Raw genomic sequence first — 16,866 nt, 5'->3', positions numbered from 1 at the left:
CTCTTCAACAGACCCTTGGGATGCAGGACCCCATCCCTACAAAACGTTCCTTTTTTTGTCTTGTCGCAAAATAGCAAGGCAGCTGCATCTCAGTCATGTTTGCTGCCGCCCAGTGACAAATGTAAAGAACTGCAACCACCTGCTTTCCGAGTCGAAACTTGTTTTAATTTGTCTTTTTTGTTTGTTTGATTGTTTTGTTTTTTTCTTATCTGACAAGTCGCACTTGCTAAAAATAAACAAAACTTCTTTGTTGTGTTTGGTAAATGTCTTGCAGGAATATTTTGTTTCTTTATTTTTTTAATCACTCCACCATTTTATTTTAAGTACAAACAATGACATTTCAAATATTTTCAAAATGCACGTAAAGAAATACAATCAAACAAACAACAATGACACATAGGGCATTTATTTGAAATTCATTCATTTCAAATAAATGACGAAATAGGGCAATGGGAAAAATATTAAGCGTAATCTTTGATGATGCCAGTCTTGCTGTATTCTTTGTGTTAATGAGTAACAGCGAATTATTATGCGATTTAAATTCCCTTTTCCATTGAGCAATATTTGTTTTTTGTTCTAAAGAAACGACATTTGGACTTCCGGTGTGTTTGCGGTCGTTTCCGGCCCGAGGAATGATTCAAGTCAAGTCAACAAAGATGAGCAAAATCGGCCAAACGAGCAAAGCAGACTTGCTGAGCGGCTACCTGACGGAGCGGCTCACGCAGCTGCTGCGGGACATCGTGGACGTGGTGGAGGACGCGGTAAGCGAGTACCGGGAGGAGACGCTCCGGACGCGGCTGGAGAACGAGAGCCTGCGGCGGCAGCTCGGCGACTTCCTGAGGCCGACTGACGAGCTTCGGGCCCGGCCGCAGCCTCTCGGTAAGTCTGCCGAAAGGGCAGCTAGCCTGAAGCTGGCTCCAAATGGGAGCGCTTTAATCTTTGCGAGAGATTTGGAAGCACACCTCGGCTCGAGTGCAACTTGAAACGCCTCCCCTTTCAAGTTCCACTCAGGAGCTTTTATTCGGCAACCGTTAACAAGTCCAAATTTGTTGTTTATTTTTCAACAGGCAGGGAACACGTGATTTATGTACTTGTGTTGGTGCATTTGGACATCATGCAAGTGGGTTCCCTCAGCCATCACTAACAGTTCTCAGGTGTCTTCCACTGCCATTAACAGCCAAATAAGCATTTTAACAAGCAGGGATTTATTGTGTGAAGGCTGTGGCCTTCACATATGTTATTCCTATACTTCAAACTTCCCACTTTTTCGGCATCTATCTACTTCCACATAATTCATCCGATTCTCCTCATTCCAATTTTAACATACTGTATACCAAAAATTCACGCCATTCTAGGGTGTGTTTTTCTTATTCCAAATATTCACGGCTTAACCACAATTCCCCATTTTGTACCCTATTTCCCCCCATTCATTCTTAATGGAAGATTCTACATTTCACATTTACTTGCACATTTTTCATCCCATTCACTTCGTTCCAATTTCAAACTATTTCTAATATTCACGCCATGGGCGCATTTATTATTTTCATTCTTAGGAGTCACACCTTACCCACAATTCCCCATTTTGCACCCCACTCATTCTTAATGGGAGATTCTACATTTCATATTTACTTCCACATTTTTCATCCCATTCACTTCGTTTCAACTTCAATATATTCCACAAATTCACGCCAGGAGCTCTTCCATTTATTCCACGGGTTTTTATTCAGCCTTACAGCGTTCACACGCAATTTCTCCAGAAATTGCATTTTCTAGTTATGGGACTGCTGAGCGGAGCTTCGCTGCTGCTTGCGAAGCAAGCAGGCACATATTACTATCCACCCTAGAAAATGGGTTTATTGTTGCGTTTCTTTATTATTCCACAGATTTTTCCACAAAAATGCGGCCCGTACCGTAGATCGCATTCCAAGTTACCATGGCGACGCTATTCCCCAAAAACTCCCCAAAAAAGTCCCATAGGAATGAATGGGAAACCGAAAGTGATCAAATCAGATCAAGCACCTTTTTCCAAGACACACTGCGCGCGCATACGTTAACCGACCGATATGAATTTTAACACATTTTGTAGCAATTTTTCCCATCTTTAGCTCAGTGTCGAATTTTTTTTTTAAGGAATGAAAGCTCTCCCCCCTGTGCGGGTTCAAAGACAGTGAGCGAGATAGCCTTCTAACATTGGTGTGTATTGGGTCGGCTTCAGTGGAGCAATTAGGCTTTGAGTGGCGGGAAACAAAAAATCTATTTCCAAAAGTTTCACTTCAACTCGTCACCATGGCCACAATCTTTGCTCACTAGACGTCAAATTCTCACATTTTGTAGTGACAAGGGTCTGCTTTCAGACAAACGTACTTTTATTTGTCTAAGGTGTCATTTAGTACCTTTATTTTCACTTTAAGCGAGGAGAAGTCGGACTTATTCGCCTGTCTTTTCCATGTTAATTTCGGCGCCTTTCTCTCTTCATTTCTGATAAATCATAAGTTTTCAACCTGCTGTCATTTGGTCGTTTTTCATCCGATTAAAAAAATGACAACATGCTCGTGTTCCCCAAACCCTTGCCGTTCTAACGAGCCATTTCTGGAATCTGCATCTTGAACCGTTAAGTCGTGAGAGGCTTTTGTTCGAGGTGTGCATCTGTCATTCATTTCAGTTGAATGTGTGTGCGTGACGTCTCCAGTATGTTAAAGTTCCAATGTGTGTGCGTGAATGTGCATGTTTCTTAAAGGGACAGTAAGATACTTTTAGTTTATGTTGATTATGGTTAACTTCCACATTTCTTGACCGATTCCAGTCGTTTGAATTTTAAACTGTTCAGCTCATTTACATTTTTTTTTAAAAATACATTTTTAACTCTTTGACTGCCAAAAACATTAAATAACGTTTAGTAAAATCCTACGGAGGAGCGCCAAAGACGTTCACCAGGGTTTTTTTTTTGGAAACGGGTGGAGGAAAGCCTTGGCCAGCTGTGCTGAAAGTATCAAGCAGATCTAGTTAGTATAATGCCTATTCTTGGCCCCTAGATGGCAGCGATGACTCTCTTTGGACAAGATTGGGTAGGCGTCAGTAGAAGACGTGAGGCGGAGCTAGAGTGTTGAGGGGACAATGGCTGAAGAAGCGAAAATGCCGACCGGTTGCAAGCAGCTCACGCTTGAGCATTTTTTTCAAAGACGAAAAGCATCGACCAATGCTAAAGAGCACATTGATGACGACGATGATGATGATGATGGTGACTCCGAGGTTGACGCCGAAGTTGGAAGCGTTGACGCGGCGGCTATGACGACGTCATAAAGGTTCACGGGCTAGCGATGCTAACGCCGGAAAACGCGGAGCACAACCGAGCAACTCTGCTCAGGCGGACATTCAATCGGACGACGAAGAGTGCCCCGAGTCCAATGCATATTCATCGGAGGAGTGGGTAGTCTGATCACGGAGAAGACACTGGTTATGGACTACGATGCCACCGGATAAGATGGATCAACCACCCGGTATAGGAACTGAAGGACATGAGGAAGCCAGACGTTACACCACCGTAATGTCACCGTTTCACGATCCTGAGAGTAGACTTGATGGCAACATGGCCAAACACACACTGCAGTATATACCTGCTACTCCCCGGAAAAAAAAGCCGGCAAGAAAGTGTAGCGTCTGCACGCGAAGGCGCCATCGCATGAAACTAATCTGTTGTGCAAATCCTGCTGCGACGCCTTGCACGCAGGGGAGTGTTACAAAAAGAAAAACTGTATTTGAAACATCCACACAATTGTAAATAGTACCACAGTTGCACACATTTGTAAATAGTTTGCCAAATTGTTTTGTCAAATTGTTACACTGTTGAATGTAAATAAATGTATTTTGCTATCAAAAAACACTTTTTCATTGTTGGTGGTAGTGTTTTACAGAAGTAAAGCACTGTTTAGGTGTTTGTGGCATCATTCATGGAAAAAAAGGTGTCAAATTCAGTAGACTGCATGAAATAATATCGTTTCACAAAAAGCTTGATTTCTCTGTATTTTGTTTCAAAACAGAGCATTTGGGTGAAACTAACCATTTTCTATTGTTGATTACTGAAAAACGGAATAAGGTAGAAACAAACTTTTTTTTCTGATGAAAGATGAGAGTCCAATCGTTCATTTGGTAGTACAGTATGTGTGTTTCCATAGTCCAAACACAACATTTTCTGTGGACCTTGAAAGATCAGTCAAAATGCTTAAATCGGCTGGCACTGACAGCATCCCTTTTCTGAAAACGCTTGGCAGTCAGAGTTAAAAAAAACCCACATTATTATTATTTTTAATTTTTTTTTTTTTTATTAAATGGAATGGACTGCTATTTAAATACTGCTTTTTTTTTTTTACAAGTGCTACTACTATACTACAAGTACTACATGCGTCTTTCCACCTTGCAAGAGTCAGCAGTCCCATTCAAAATTTCCGCGGGACTTTTTCTAGTTTGTCTTTAGTATGCCTCAAGGATCAAGAGTTATAGACAAGTAATGTGAAACACCTCACATGCATATTTTGCATGTTATTTCCCCTGTGCTTTCAGGTTTGAACAAGTCCCATGTTGCTTGTGACCAGGAGCGAGTTTGTGCCCCCAACTGCATCCCAACGCCCCCGGTGACCACGACCAAGCGGATGGGGGCGGGGCTACCCCGCCCGGACGAGGCCTTTCCCAAAGCGCTTCTCGCTGTTCCCGCCCCATCGCTCAGAACGGAGCCACCGGCCCCGCCCCCTCCTGTCTTCAAACAAGAACAGGATGATTTAAAGGTGACACCTCGCAAAAATTGCGCAGAGCTGGCCATGGCCAGCGTGCACGTTTGCATCTCCGAGGGCAAGACCGACGTCAATACGGCGAGGGAGCGACAGGAAATGGAAAGAAATGGTAAAAAATGATGGATAGCGAATTTACCTGACAATCATTCTGATCCACTTGTTCTGCTCTTTTTAAAGGCCATTTTGGAGAGACGGCGGCGGCGACGGGCACCATCGTGTACGAGTGTCCCCGCTGCGGCGAGGTCTTCACTCAGGCGGCCCGGCTGCGTCTGCACCTGGAACAGAAGCGCAAGACGTACGCCTGCAACTGGTGCTGCAAATCCTTCGCGCAGTCGGCCGACCTGCGGCGGCACGTGCGCACGCACACAGGCGAGCGGCCGCACCGCTGCACCTTTTGCGCCAAGAGCTTCAGCCAGAGGGGAAACCTGCGGCGGCACGTGCGCATCCACACGGGCGAGCGGCCGTACAGGTGCGCCGTTTGTCGACGCACGTTCAGCGACGGAGACACGCTCAAGAAACACATGCGCACACACGCGCACCACAAAGCGCACGACAACCACAGCAGCGCCGGCAACAAAGCGGCCGGCACGTGACTATGACGTGTTGGAAACGCTCCCTATCCACTCACTATATAGCGAGTCGGCCATTTTGTGCTCTCAGTGTATCCCACAATGCATCTTGAAACACAATCAACGATGGGCACTAAAAAAGAAATATATCCCATGATGCATTGCACCTTCAAAAGACAAATTCATGAGTTAGCAACGTAATTACACATTCTGTAGGGCAAATCGGTTCAATTATTAAATGAGTAATTGTTAATTATTAAATTAATAATCAATCCACTCATTAATTGAAGGAGACTCAAATGTAATATTTAAATTAATTCAATTGAGGTCAAGCCTGCGGAGCACCACATCTATTTTTGATCATTTTATCAGGATAACAGACGAGAACCTCGTTGAATCAGTCATTAAAGTGAAGGTTGTACCCTTTAACAATTTTGTGAGTTCTTTGTTCAACTTAGAGGTTAATATAAATTGATAAAACACACACATACAGTACACAATCGGGGTTTAATTTTGTGCACGTTTATTTTCTATTTGGGGAAATCGACTTGGAACTTAAGCAAAAACTCTTAACTACTGCGACAGGAATTGGAAACAAGAACTAAAATAAAAGAATCAAAAACAAAAACGAGAGAAACTTAAACGAGGTGATGGCACGTCCTAATCAAGCCAACATGGGACCCAACATTGAACCTAATTGCTTAACCCAATCGGATGTACCAATTTGTACAATCTGGTTAATGTTTGCAAAGTTGCACTTACAGATGGTCTCAGTATGGCCCGAGAAGCGCAGATATGGTCCTGGATTGGAGGTCGACCTGGCGGTTGGAGAGCGCTTGTTTTGTTTCGGTTTCAGAGTGCCCGTGTCGGCAAAGCCCTGAGCCTGGCAGCTACGACAACGCCGTGTTTCGCTGGGCCTGAGGCAGAGGCGAAAGGGAAAGAAGAGGAAGTAGCGGCTGTGGGTCACGGGTCTTATACCGGTGTGGCCCCACCCCCGCGTCAGGGGTGCGGTCTCTGCACCTCAGGTCTCAGAGAAGCTGGAAATTTACCAGCTTGGTTGGGCTTTTGTGAAGAATCGTCAAGTTGGTTGGATCCCATGTTAGCCGAGATTCTAAGGTCAAAATTCAATCGATGCAAACATGTACAGTTGGACACATCAAAAGAAATGTTACCGAGCTTACAACTGTGAAACGTGCACACAAATTAAAGTTGAGTGGGGAATATGCTACACAAATGAAACATGTTAACAATACTTCATGGAGCCAACATTTTATAAATGGCAAACATAACATTTCATAATTCATTGTTCTGTTGCATAATAAGACAGTCAGTCTAAAGTTTTGTTTTCTGTCAGTCAGATGAGCATCAGGCCAAAAGCTCCTTTCTTGTATTTATTGATTTGCTCTTCGTTAGTCTGTGAACAATAAAGTTTTCCAAATGTTGTTGTCCACCGTGCCGATATCATTGACGGTTTCTCCGCATCTCCCCACGCCACAATTGTTAGCTTGCCATAGACAATTGTAAAAAGTAGCCTATACTATAAAGTATACTCTGTGAGCGTGTTATGTAACACATTTGTAAGTTCCTCGGCCATCTTGTGTTTGGCTGATCAGCTCAACTCGTTCAAGGAAACGACAACCCAAAAAGTGCCGACATTTAATACCTCTTATTCACACTTCTGGAGACGGGGAGCCACCACCAAAAGCAGATTGTAATGATTATTAATGTTTACACTCTACAAAATTCTTGTTGAATGTAAAGCTTTAATAGCTGCCAGTTACCGATGACAGACAAAAATGGAAATGAGAAGAAAACAAAGGTGAAAAGTTTTTATTGGGGGTCACGTTTCACTGCTTGAAGACTAAATACAACAAACATATAAAAATACTCCAGAAAAGAAATAAAAAATGAACTACAAGCTGCTGATCTAAATAAACGTTCAATAAATTTTCTTGCCTGTGACCAACAAACAAAAACAACAAATGACTACATTTGCTTTCTTAACTTTTTTTCCTCACCACGTTGCCACAAACCCGAGTGGACCGGAACCTTCAAAAGGATTTTGTCAATATATATTTTTTTGTTTTGCCCCGACTGTCACGGACGGGCGGGCTGAACGAACAGGAAGGCCAACGGGTGCCTGGACATCTGGTGGACGCGGTCACGTCACCTGACAGGAAGGAGCGCCACCGTCGTCCGGACACAAACGCACGCTTCAAACCCACGTGCTGGAAGAGGGAATCCAGCGGGGAGCCTGAGGGTCACATGATTGGTCGGTCCAGACGGCTGCTGCGTGTGGAACGGAAGTTCCACGCCGGATCTGATAAACAAAAGCAGTTAGCGGAGAATGCAATCGTGTCGAAATGTTGTGCTGATACAAATGTTTCAATTAATCGAAGTTCGAACTGGTCAAGAAATGCATAAGGAGGAGCTCCTCTCTCGGAATTTGGGCAGAATAACGACGTGATGATGCTCACCTGCTTGTGTGCGCCTGGTCCGGAAGGGAGCGAATGCGGGTTACTCTGAGGCAAAGGGCACTTCAGGAGGCGGGGGCTTGACAGTCACGGGTTGGGACGTGCGGCGGGGCGGCGAAGGTTTGGGTTGAGCCTGCTGCTGCATCGTGTCGTAATAGGTCACGCCCCCGTACGTCACCTGCGACTGACCCTAAACACAGGAAGCGACGGCACGCCATCCTTTTCAGATGGGGCGACATGGGCGCCATTTTGAGATGGTGTGCGGTTTCTCGTTGTACCTGAGGGCTCGGGTACATGGTGGGGTATGAGAAGGTCATGACCCCTTGCGGTGGGTAGAACGGCGGCGGTGGCGGCGGCAAAAGTTGCTGCGGTTGCCCTGGTGACAGAGGTCCGTAGAGGGCGGGGTTTGCGATGGGGGCTCCCGATTGGTGCGGATGGAGACCTGAGGAGGCCACGAGCACAAAAAGCATTCAATTATTATGTTTTCTTTTTACAAAATTTGGAGCTGCTTGAATGTGTTTTGATTGAAAACCAACCCGGATGGGGGATGTGCATCTCAGGCTGTACCAGCATGCCTTGGGGTGCGATGGGGGCCGAGCCATCACCGTGCGTGTAAATTGGTCCCTGGTACGTTACTGTCAAATTCCAAAACATTGAAAATGCATTTGTCAATTTGAGTCAAGAGGAGGAAGAAGAATAAATAAACTTTTTAAAAAAAGCTAACTGGGCTCGTAGTAGTGTCCCTCCATGACGCCCATGTGCAAGGGCGCCGCCTCGGCAACGCCTCTCTGCCGTTGGGACGAGTAACGCTTGGCCCGGTTGGAGCTGCCCGACAGTTCATCCAAACCCGAGAACGCCGGCGCACCGGCGGGAACGTGCAAGCCGCCGCTTAGGCCTGTGGAGCACAAGAGAAAAAACAAACAAAACAACACATTTTGTGGTATAAGAAATAGATGAACAACTTCTCTTGCAAATGCGCGAGAGTATACAACGTTGATGGAGAACATTTTTTTGCAACCTTCAGCGTTGGGGAAACTTCATTTTCAATGCAAACTTCTTCAAAGTCCAACTCACAAATTTTACAATGAACTAGTTCATTTTTTTTCAAACTATGTTCATTGTTCCAAAATGAACTAGTTCATAATTCAAGTCTTTTGCCCCCCCTTGTATCTGTTTAAAATTAAACTATAAATATAACTTAAAAAAAACAAGGAGAAATTAAATGAGTAAGAGGGTAAATTAAGAATACTTGATACCCAAAAAATAATGACTGTCGTGCATGGATGGAGTACGCAATGAGACCGAAGAAAGTTCCATTTGAGCTCTTGTAACAAAACTTGTTTTTCCACACATCGGGGAAAAAATGCGCCTGCGACTGAATAGTGTTATGTTACCATAGTGTTTGTGTGTGAATATTCGTTATTTGATGGAATATCATTCTAAGTCGATGCTAATTTCCCGTTGAATGGGATCGTCTAATCACGTAGCATTAGCACTAGTGATGTTTTATAAACCAATAAGGTTTTGTATTTAAAATATACAATCAATGCATGTAATTCTCCATGTTGTGTTTTTAAGTTTTACAATGCAGGCAACATCCGGGAACCACGCGCCACATTTTGATGATGTAATCATCTTGCGACTGTTGTTGGCAACCGGGTTGCCTTCTCCTCCTTATTAATGCTAGTTTGCGGTGTATTTAGCCGGTATTTCTCCTTGCAGTCTAACAAGAGAAAACCTGGCACCCTTGAACAAACATTAAGTGCATCCAAAACTGTTCATTGGCCCCAGAATGAGCTTGTGCCACGATGACTCGTGTGCATTTTTGACATGATGGACGTCTGGTTGTCTTGCTGGTTTAAACCTGAAATACATTTTTCATCTATATGTGAAAGCGTCTGTGCATTTGATGGGCTGTACTTTAAGATGTCACCACATCATGCAACGAAAATTCTTCATTCGAATACTGGCAAAAACAGTGGCCGATACGGCCAAACCGCTTCAATGAATGAATGCTTTAACACGGGTGGGCACACTCGGTCCTCGAGGGCCGGAGTCCTGCAGGTTTTGGATGTTTCCCTTCTCCAACACAGCTGATATATATGATGAGCTCATCAGCCAGCTCTGATAATGATCCTGTTGATTGGAATCAGCTTGTGTCGGAAAAGGGAAACATCCAAAACCTGCAAGACTCCAGCCCTCGAGGACCGAGTTTGCCCACCTCTGCTTTAACATGATAATAGTCATATTCTTATTGGAACTCCTTACTTGTAAAAGAAAGTGAGTCAGTTGAATTTACAGAATACATGCACGACTGATACTCAACTCGAGTAGTCACCGATAATGATACCAACTGCTGATATCACTTGCACATAAAATTCCCCACCCAAAAATGACAGATGATTTTAAAGAATGAGCTCTATGGATAAATATATAGCTTGTGCACACACAACCAGCCGAAGTCTGCTGGACTCTAAAAAAAACAAATATTATTATTTATTTATTATAAATACCGAAAACATGCAGGACTGCAAGCTCTCTAGGACCGAACTTGCCAACCCCCGTTTTAGGGCATTTGGCAGATAATGATTTCAGACCAAACAGTGTTGCTGCGGTGCGACGTAAATAATAATGGCGGCATACGTCCAAATAAAATTTCTACAAAATGTATTAAACTGGAAATTATTTTAGAAAAATGAATATCATCGTTATGTTAGTAACAACTAAATAAATAATATAGAGCAAACTTTACATGACAGTCGGGGTTCCTTTTAACAATTAGCCATCTAAACAATACCAGCTAGCTAGCCATACAAGTTATAATAAAAATATGACCACTATGTGCCAGTTCCTAAAAGGGTAACTTTTTTGCATAGTTGTAAGACAGTACAACCCCCCATGGTTTCTTTGCGATCTTGTGAATGACACAAAGTTTGTATCACAAACTCCTATCTTGAAATATATTTCAAAATAAAAGTCCCAAATTGATTATTTCATTGTAATCACACCAAATAATTCATAAAATGGGCATCATCGGACAAACGTATCCTTCAATGACCCTTTATTCTTTTAAGATGCAACAACAGATATATTTGTAGCCCCCCCCCCCCCCACTCCCCCAAAAAAAGGTATCAGAGCAGGAAGTTATTGGTGGAAATTTTTCATATCGTGCATATACCAATGTATTATTTTCCCTTAAAATTGCATAAAATTAATGGCAACTTTCTATTCACATAATTTCTACATTTCGCTGCCGGAGCCGCCGCGAGTACCGTATACCTTAAAATTAAACTGGCATTGGCACGGATACTGATACCTGGTGTCAGTGTCATACCATCATGGTCAGGATGGTATCCACCTCTGCCTCATTTTGAGCCAGGAAAAACCCCCCGAGGAAGAATTCTTAAATGAAGCACGGCACATTAAAAGCCGCAGGGTTCAACACATGGCAAAAAAAAAGTGGCTTATCCGAAAGTCATAATTTCAAAAATTCTGTCAACTTTTCTAATGGTGGGCTGCCGAGAGGGCCAGAGTAGTCATCTGGAATTTCATGAGACATTTTATCATACATGAGTCAACATGCGACAAAGCGACAGGCGGGTCAGAAATGACAACATTCTCTCACCTCTTATCTCCGAGTGTACGTAGGAGGCGGGGTTCTGGTTCCAGGACTGTCGAGACACCAGATTCAGCTGAGCCACGTCCTGTTCTAGCTCGGCCACGCCCCCGCCTGCCCCCGAGCCCGCCGGGTTCTTCACTCCTACCCCTGCCTCCTCCACCGACGTCTGTTTGCCGCCCAGCTCAGCCGGCCGAGAGCGACTCCTGCGGGCCAGCGAGTACGACTTTCGCTCGACGGGTCGCTCGGCGGGAGGCGAGGTTTCCCGGGGGGCTGCCGACGCGTGGGGCGGTTGCGTGGGGGAGGTGCCTCCTCGTTGCTCTGGCGGCTGTCTTCTAGGTGATGTACTCCGATAGGGCGCGTGCTGAACAGACGGCGCGGCGTTACTCAGGCGGTCCTCTTTGCTGAGCGGGGGGTCCTCGGTCAGCCTCCCCCCGCCACTGCGACCCCCCCTGCCAGAAAGCCCCCTTTCTGCCGGCGACTCAGTCGGGGCTTTAGGACCCGCTCGTTCTCTGGCATGAATCTGAGGAGCATGTGATTCACTCCCTCCGTACTGGGGCTGTTGTGATGGGAAGTGGTGAGGTCGGCTACGGTAGGCGTTGCCGCGCTGGCCCGACGCAAGCGGGACTGAGGCGGGAGGTGCGTGATGATGAGGACCGCCTCGAGTGGAAAAACCGCCGCCCCTTCCTCCTCGATTGCTCTGCCAGGAGCGCTGCGCTCGCTCTCCTCCCTCCCGCCATCGCTGCTCTCTGTTGGGTGACATGGACGACCTGCACACACAAACAAACTTGACTTAACACAACGCAAGAGGGGCCCCAAAAGAAAAGCTCCCATCGTTCCTCTCACTAAAATTTCATTTTCATAATTTTTTCCCCCTCCTTCATCCAAAAGCAAATGACATGGACATGATTGAATGAAAATGTATGTTGACATTTTGAAAAGGAGAGGAAGAACTGCGGCGGAGCTTGCTCACCGAGGTCGCCGATGCGTGAAGGTGCGCTCGCCGTTTCGGATGTTGTAACCGTAGCTGGCGATGAGTTCCTCACGACTTTTGGGCGCCTGCTCCTCCTCGCGGAACTTGTCGTGCTCCCAGCGCCCTTCGTCCTTCCACAGCTTCCTGTTTCTGCCTTTGGGCCTAGACGGGGCGCAAGGGGACAAGTTGGGACGCCATTCCTGGATGAAGACAGACAACGAAGACGCCGATACCTCTCCTCCTCCTGGGTGTGGCCTCTGACGTCGTGCTCGAAAAAGAGACCCTTCCGAGGGATGTAAGCCGGGTTCTTGCGGTCCTCGTCGTCATCAAGCTGCTGCTCCGACTGCCCTCCTGCTTTGGTCTCGGGGTCCACGGTGGACTCCTGCGGGTCACATGAAGGGAGCGAGTCTATCACCAGCTAAATGGCAGACTTTGCGATCAGCAAATCATGTTTGATCAAAATGTGATTCTTTTGCAAATGCAATTATTTGTTCAGCCCTAGCTGCAACTAGACTAGACTCACCTGTTTGGCAATTTTCTGTTTTATTAAATCAATAAATCCGATTAAGATTTTATTTTTCTGGTGGCCATGCTAAATACTTAGCTAATGTTAGCACTATTAGTATCAACAGTTTTAAACAAGTAACACTATCTCCAGGTGACTACAGATCTGTACAGGACGCTGTGTGTGACTTTGCAGTCCGTTCCCAAAGCCGATTGGCTGGTGCGAAGAAATGCATTAATTTATTCTAAACGTTGGCGAATATGCCGATTTTAAGTGCGCCGCATCGTGTCCCGCTCCAAATAGCCTACAAATGCGTCATCCGCCCGCATCCGTGCCCGCCGATGCGAAGTACTGTACGTTGACTATAAAGTGCAATTGCACCACCAGAAAATGCTCAATTGCTCACCTCGCGTTTGGTGTTTATTTGTACCATTCGCCAACATATCTCTGATGTCTGCGGTGTGGAGGCATTTTAATTTATAGCCTACTTTGTTAAAATGCCCGTGCTAAATTTCCTAAATATTTTATAATAATATTGTAATTTTAATTAATTATAATAAATGCAATGAAAATACAAAATTGGTAGAATTTATTTTTCGCCGTTTTGGTTTTCGGCCAAGCATTTCTCATTTTCGGACAAAAAATTTCATTTCGGTGCATCCCTAAATATTATACAATTCATATGTACGTCCGTGTGTTTACTAGGGTTGTCATGATACTAAAATGTCAAACTCAACATCGATAACAAGGAAAATACTAAATAGCATTTTCCATACAGTAGAGAAAAAAAAAAAAAGATACATAAAAAATGCATACAATTTTTTTTATTAACACGACCGCAAATAAATAATCAGTTAAATAAAATCATTAATAATCAGAAAGAAAAAAAAGGATCACTTTTTCACAAGCAAATAAATTCATAAATAACACAAATGAGAGACTACGCCATACAAAAATTGCCACTATGACAACATTTTTGGTGGTCTGTGGTGAAAACAGACATAGGAAACATCAATAAGAAAAATATTTTAAGTTGGTTAACTATATAAGTAATCAGAACTATATTTTGAGGTAGTTAACTACACAAAAATATATCAGTAAAAATGAACATCAAATGCTGCAGCTACACCTTTTTTAAAAGGCTAAAATCGCAAATTGCAAATATCTATTAAGGCATACAAGGGTTTAGAAAGTGCACTTTGTTCTATGATGACTGTCTGAGTTTGTCTTATCATTGGTCTCAATTTTCTTTACAGTTGAAAGATTTTTCGCAGTATAGACAAGCAAGTCAATGTGCTGCCCTGTGTGTCTTGCCCTTTTTGGCTTGCAAATAAGCACCGTTGTAATAAACACGCTCTGAGGCAAAACTTGAAGCAGCAATACACGGGTACTTAGACATTCACTGCACACAAAGCTAATCTTGAGCGCGCAGCTAATGACTAATAACAAACAACAAGGCATCTTGCTTTTTCTTTTCCACAAAGACTGGCTGGTTTGGCCCTCTTGCCGCCGCACTGGCCATACTTAGCATCTGTAAAACGCAGCTGAGCAAGCAAAGTTGCGGTGTGGGCTCTCCGGCCGCCGGAGGCTGTCTGACGAGTAGGCTGCGCTGCGGGAACGCTACCATATACTGATACCATGACAAAGTAGTAGGGGTGTGCCCAAAAAATGTATTCTAATTTAGTACGATTCAGAATCGTTTTTAAATGTCCCAAAATCGGTTTTATCTAAATTATTTTAGACTGTCTTGCTTTTGTCTGTGTGTGCCTTTATTGGGAGCGCTGTTCATGTTTGTACCCGATTTGGCCACTTAGGGGCAGTGTGGTTCCACAGTCTAATACACTGTTAAATTGTAGCCAGATTAGAGAGAAGGAAAAAGTCACGATCAAGTTATTCCAATAAAAGTTGTTTTTTTGCAGTGTGGAGCCGTTCTTTTGAGTGCTAAAAGTGTCGCGAGTAGCGCGCTAATTAGCATTAGCGAGTCAGACTGGAGTAGATCCTTACAATTCCTTGCACATCTATAGATTGAACCAAAAATCTTTGTCAATCCAATCATTTTGAATCAAAAATCACTCTTAATTGAAAATCAATTCTGAATCGAATCGCAGACCCATAAATCGGAATCGAATCATGAGACATTCAAAGATTCCCACCCCTACAAAGTAGTATCTAATACGGATATGATGTGTTATTATCGACACTTTTGACAACCCTAGTGTTTACTACTCTTCCACACATACGCCCAGCTTTTATGACGTCGCATCCGTTCTAAGCGGATTGGATTTTTTTCACTGTTTGTCTGTTTGGTAAGGTTTGTCCCGCCTCAGAAATACGTTTGATGCTGACACTGAATAGACTCATCTGCTGGTAACAACGATGTGTCTGTTTTCCAGGCTCGGTTGGAATTGCAATACTTGTGACAGTATGATCACCGTGCAAAATAAATATTGTGATTTAACAATTTGACACCAGCTCGTGACTTTTCATGTCGTGCTGACCACGGAAATGCTACATTGTACGTGCATCAAGTCCACTCAATGTCAAATAAAAGTTGACGTGGTGTAAAAACTTGAAAGCGAGCACTTCACTAACCTGACCGTCACCGCTCTGCCGCTCTCCTGCCAACTTCCCTTTTTCCTCTGACTCCTTCTCCTCTTTACTCCTCTCTTCCACATCTTCATCGTCCTCTCCTGGCGCCGTTTCGGCCGTAGCGACAAGGTCGGACTGACCTGTTGCTGCCACCGGAGCTTCTTCGTCACTGTATCCGTCCCCGTCTTCTTCCTCCTCCGCTCCCTACACAAAGACAAAGTTAATGTTTCCCAAGACAAGAGTTGAACTCGTGATGGCGTTTGAGGGCGTTGTTACCTCAGAGTGGGAGGCGTTTTCTTCCGGATCTGCGCTGTCGTAGTCTGAGAGAACGGCTGGAATCCGCAATCACCCGCATGAAATATGTCAAGTATGAACAAGCACAAAGTCAAGCAAAAATAGATGACAGATGCGATTTTACCTTCTCCTACTCCATCTTCACTCTCCTGCAAAAGCGGAAACAAGAAAAATTTCAGAAAACAATGACGCGTTTAATGGTCCTATGTAACATAGTTTTTTTTCTGGGTCTGCAAGATCATTTTTAGTTGTGAATGCCCAGGATGCCTTTTTCAAGCTATTCTTGTCAAAAAGGCCTGACATTTTTAACCGGTCGGATTTCTCATTAATATTCAATATGAAAAAAGCATAAAGAAGTGGGGATTTTTTTATATTTTGATGGCATGGGACCTTTAACATCCTACTGACTTTAGCTTGTAGCCCAAGCAGACGGATTACATTGAGTCATGTTCAGAACCTCGTAAAGACACCTGCTGGGCTTCTCAAGTTGAAAAGCAGCACTAAACAAATTGTGACGTCACGCACAAGGACCAGAAGTCGCAAAAGTAAGATCAATATTGCACTCTAGAGCTTTCCTTCATGTGACACGATTGGCGTCTTCACGTAAACTCGTGTACGACGACAGTATCTCGTACTTTAAACATTTAACTTGAAGACAGCCTTTTCTTTCGCCATGACGACATTTGTTGCAGAGAAACCGCCAGGCGGACGCGCTAGCGTTAGCATGGAGCTAACAGCACTCACACACTCGGACTGCACTTCCTTCTTGGCCTCGACGCGGTCGGAAGCGGTCTCGACTGGTTCGGGCTCTCTGCTGCCGCGGCTCTTGCTCGTCTGGGAGCCCGACTCCCGACTCTCCGAGCCCGAAGCGGACTCGTCGTCATCGTCGTCGCTGTCCTGGGACGCGCGCCTCCTCCTTCGTCGCCGGTCCGCCATCTTAGCTTCCACAGATGTTGGAAACGCACAAATGCATTGTGGGGGGTGGGTGACTGCGTCGTCTTCTTCTTCGTCGTCGTATTTTCGTGTCATGTTTCTCATTAGCGCCGCCAGCTGGTTTGCCAT

The 16,866-nt window shown here is 44.5% G+C and overlaps 2 protein-coding genes across 2 annotated transcripts; one reads left to right on the top strand and one right to left on the bottom strand.

The window, feature by feature from the left end:
- The first annotated feature begins 596 nt into the window (after positions 1-596).
- Positions 597-6,800, top strand: LOC144043593 (uncharacterized). The gene is made up of 3 exons (XM_077557392.1): positions 597-879; positions 4,558-4,893; positions 4,962-6,800. Exons 1-3 carry the CDS (start codon positions 633-635, stop codon positions 5,375-5,377), a joined length of 999 nt encoding a protein of 332 aa, XP_077413518.1. The 5' UTR covers positions 597-632; the 3' UTR covers positions 5,378-6,800.
- A 367-nt stretch (positions 6,801-7,167) lies between these two features.
- casc3 (casc3 exon junction complex subunit) lies at positions 7,168-16,794 on the bottom strand. Its single transcript, XM_077557364.1, has 12 exons — positions 16,549-16,794; positions 15,929-15,953; positions 15,787-15,842; positions 15,514-15,714; positions 12,650-12,798; positions 12,417-12,578; positions 11,453-12,213; positions 8,552-8,722; positions 8,364-8,462; positions 8,106-8,269; positions 7,831-8,017; positions 7,168-7,673 (listed from the first exon to the last, which is right to left on the bottom strand). The coding sequence occupies exons 1-11, from the start codon at positions 16,738-16,740 to the stop codon at positions 7,871-7,873; spliced, it is 2,127 nt and encodes a 708-aa protein (XP_077413490.1). The 5' UTR covers positions 16,741-16,794; the 3' UTR covers positions 7,168-7,673; positions 7,831-7,870.
- Positions 16,795-16,866: the final 72 nt, after the last annotated feature.

Source organism: Vanacampus margaritifer, chromosome 2, assembly GCF_051991255.1.
Source record: "Vanacampus margaritifer isolate UIUO_Vmar chromosome 2, RoL_Vmar_1.0, whole genome shotgun sequence".
Lineage (NCBI taxonomy): Eukaryota > Metazoa > Chordata > Actinopteri > Syngnathiformes > Syngnathidae > Vanacampus > Vanacampus margaritifer.
Note: the sequence above shows the minus strand (reverse complement) of the source record. Positions and strands in the feature narration are given on the sequence as shown.

Excerpts from the sequence above, each read along its gene's own strand:
- LOC144043593 (XM_077557392.1), top strand. The coding sequence starts at position 633 with ATGATTCAAGTCAAGTCAACAAAGATGAGCAAAATCGGCCAAACGAGC. Across the intron at positions 880-4,557 it reads GGCCCGGCCGCAGCCTCTCG|GTTTGAACAAGTCCCATGTT; the intron begins GTAAGTCTGCCG and ends CTGTGCTTTCAG. Across the intron at positions 4,894-4,961 it reads ACAGGAAATGGAAAGAAATG|GCCATTTTGGAGAGACGGCG; the intron begins GTAAAAAATGAT and ends CTCTTTTTAAAG.
- casc3 (XM_077557364.1), bottom strand. The coding sequence starts at position 16,740 with ATGGCGGACCGGCGACGAAGGAGGAGGCGCGCGTCCCAGGACAGCGAC. Across the intron at positions 12,799-15,513 it reads GGCAGAGCGGTGACGGTCAG|GAGTCCACCGTGGACCCCGA; the intron begins GTTAGTGAAGTG and ends TGTGACCCGCAG. Across the intron at positions 8,270-8,363 it reads GATGCACATCCCCCATCCGG|GTCTCCATCCGCACCAATCG; the intron begins GTTGGTTTTCAA and ends TGGCCTCCTCAG.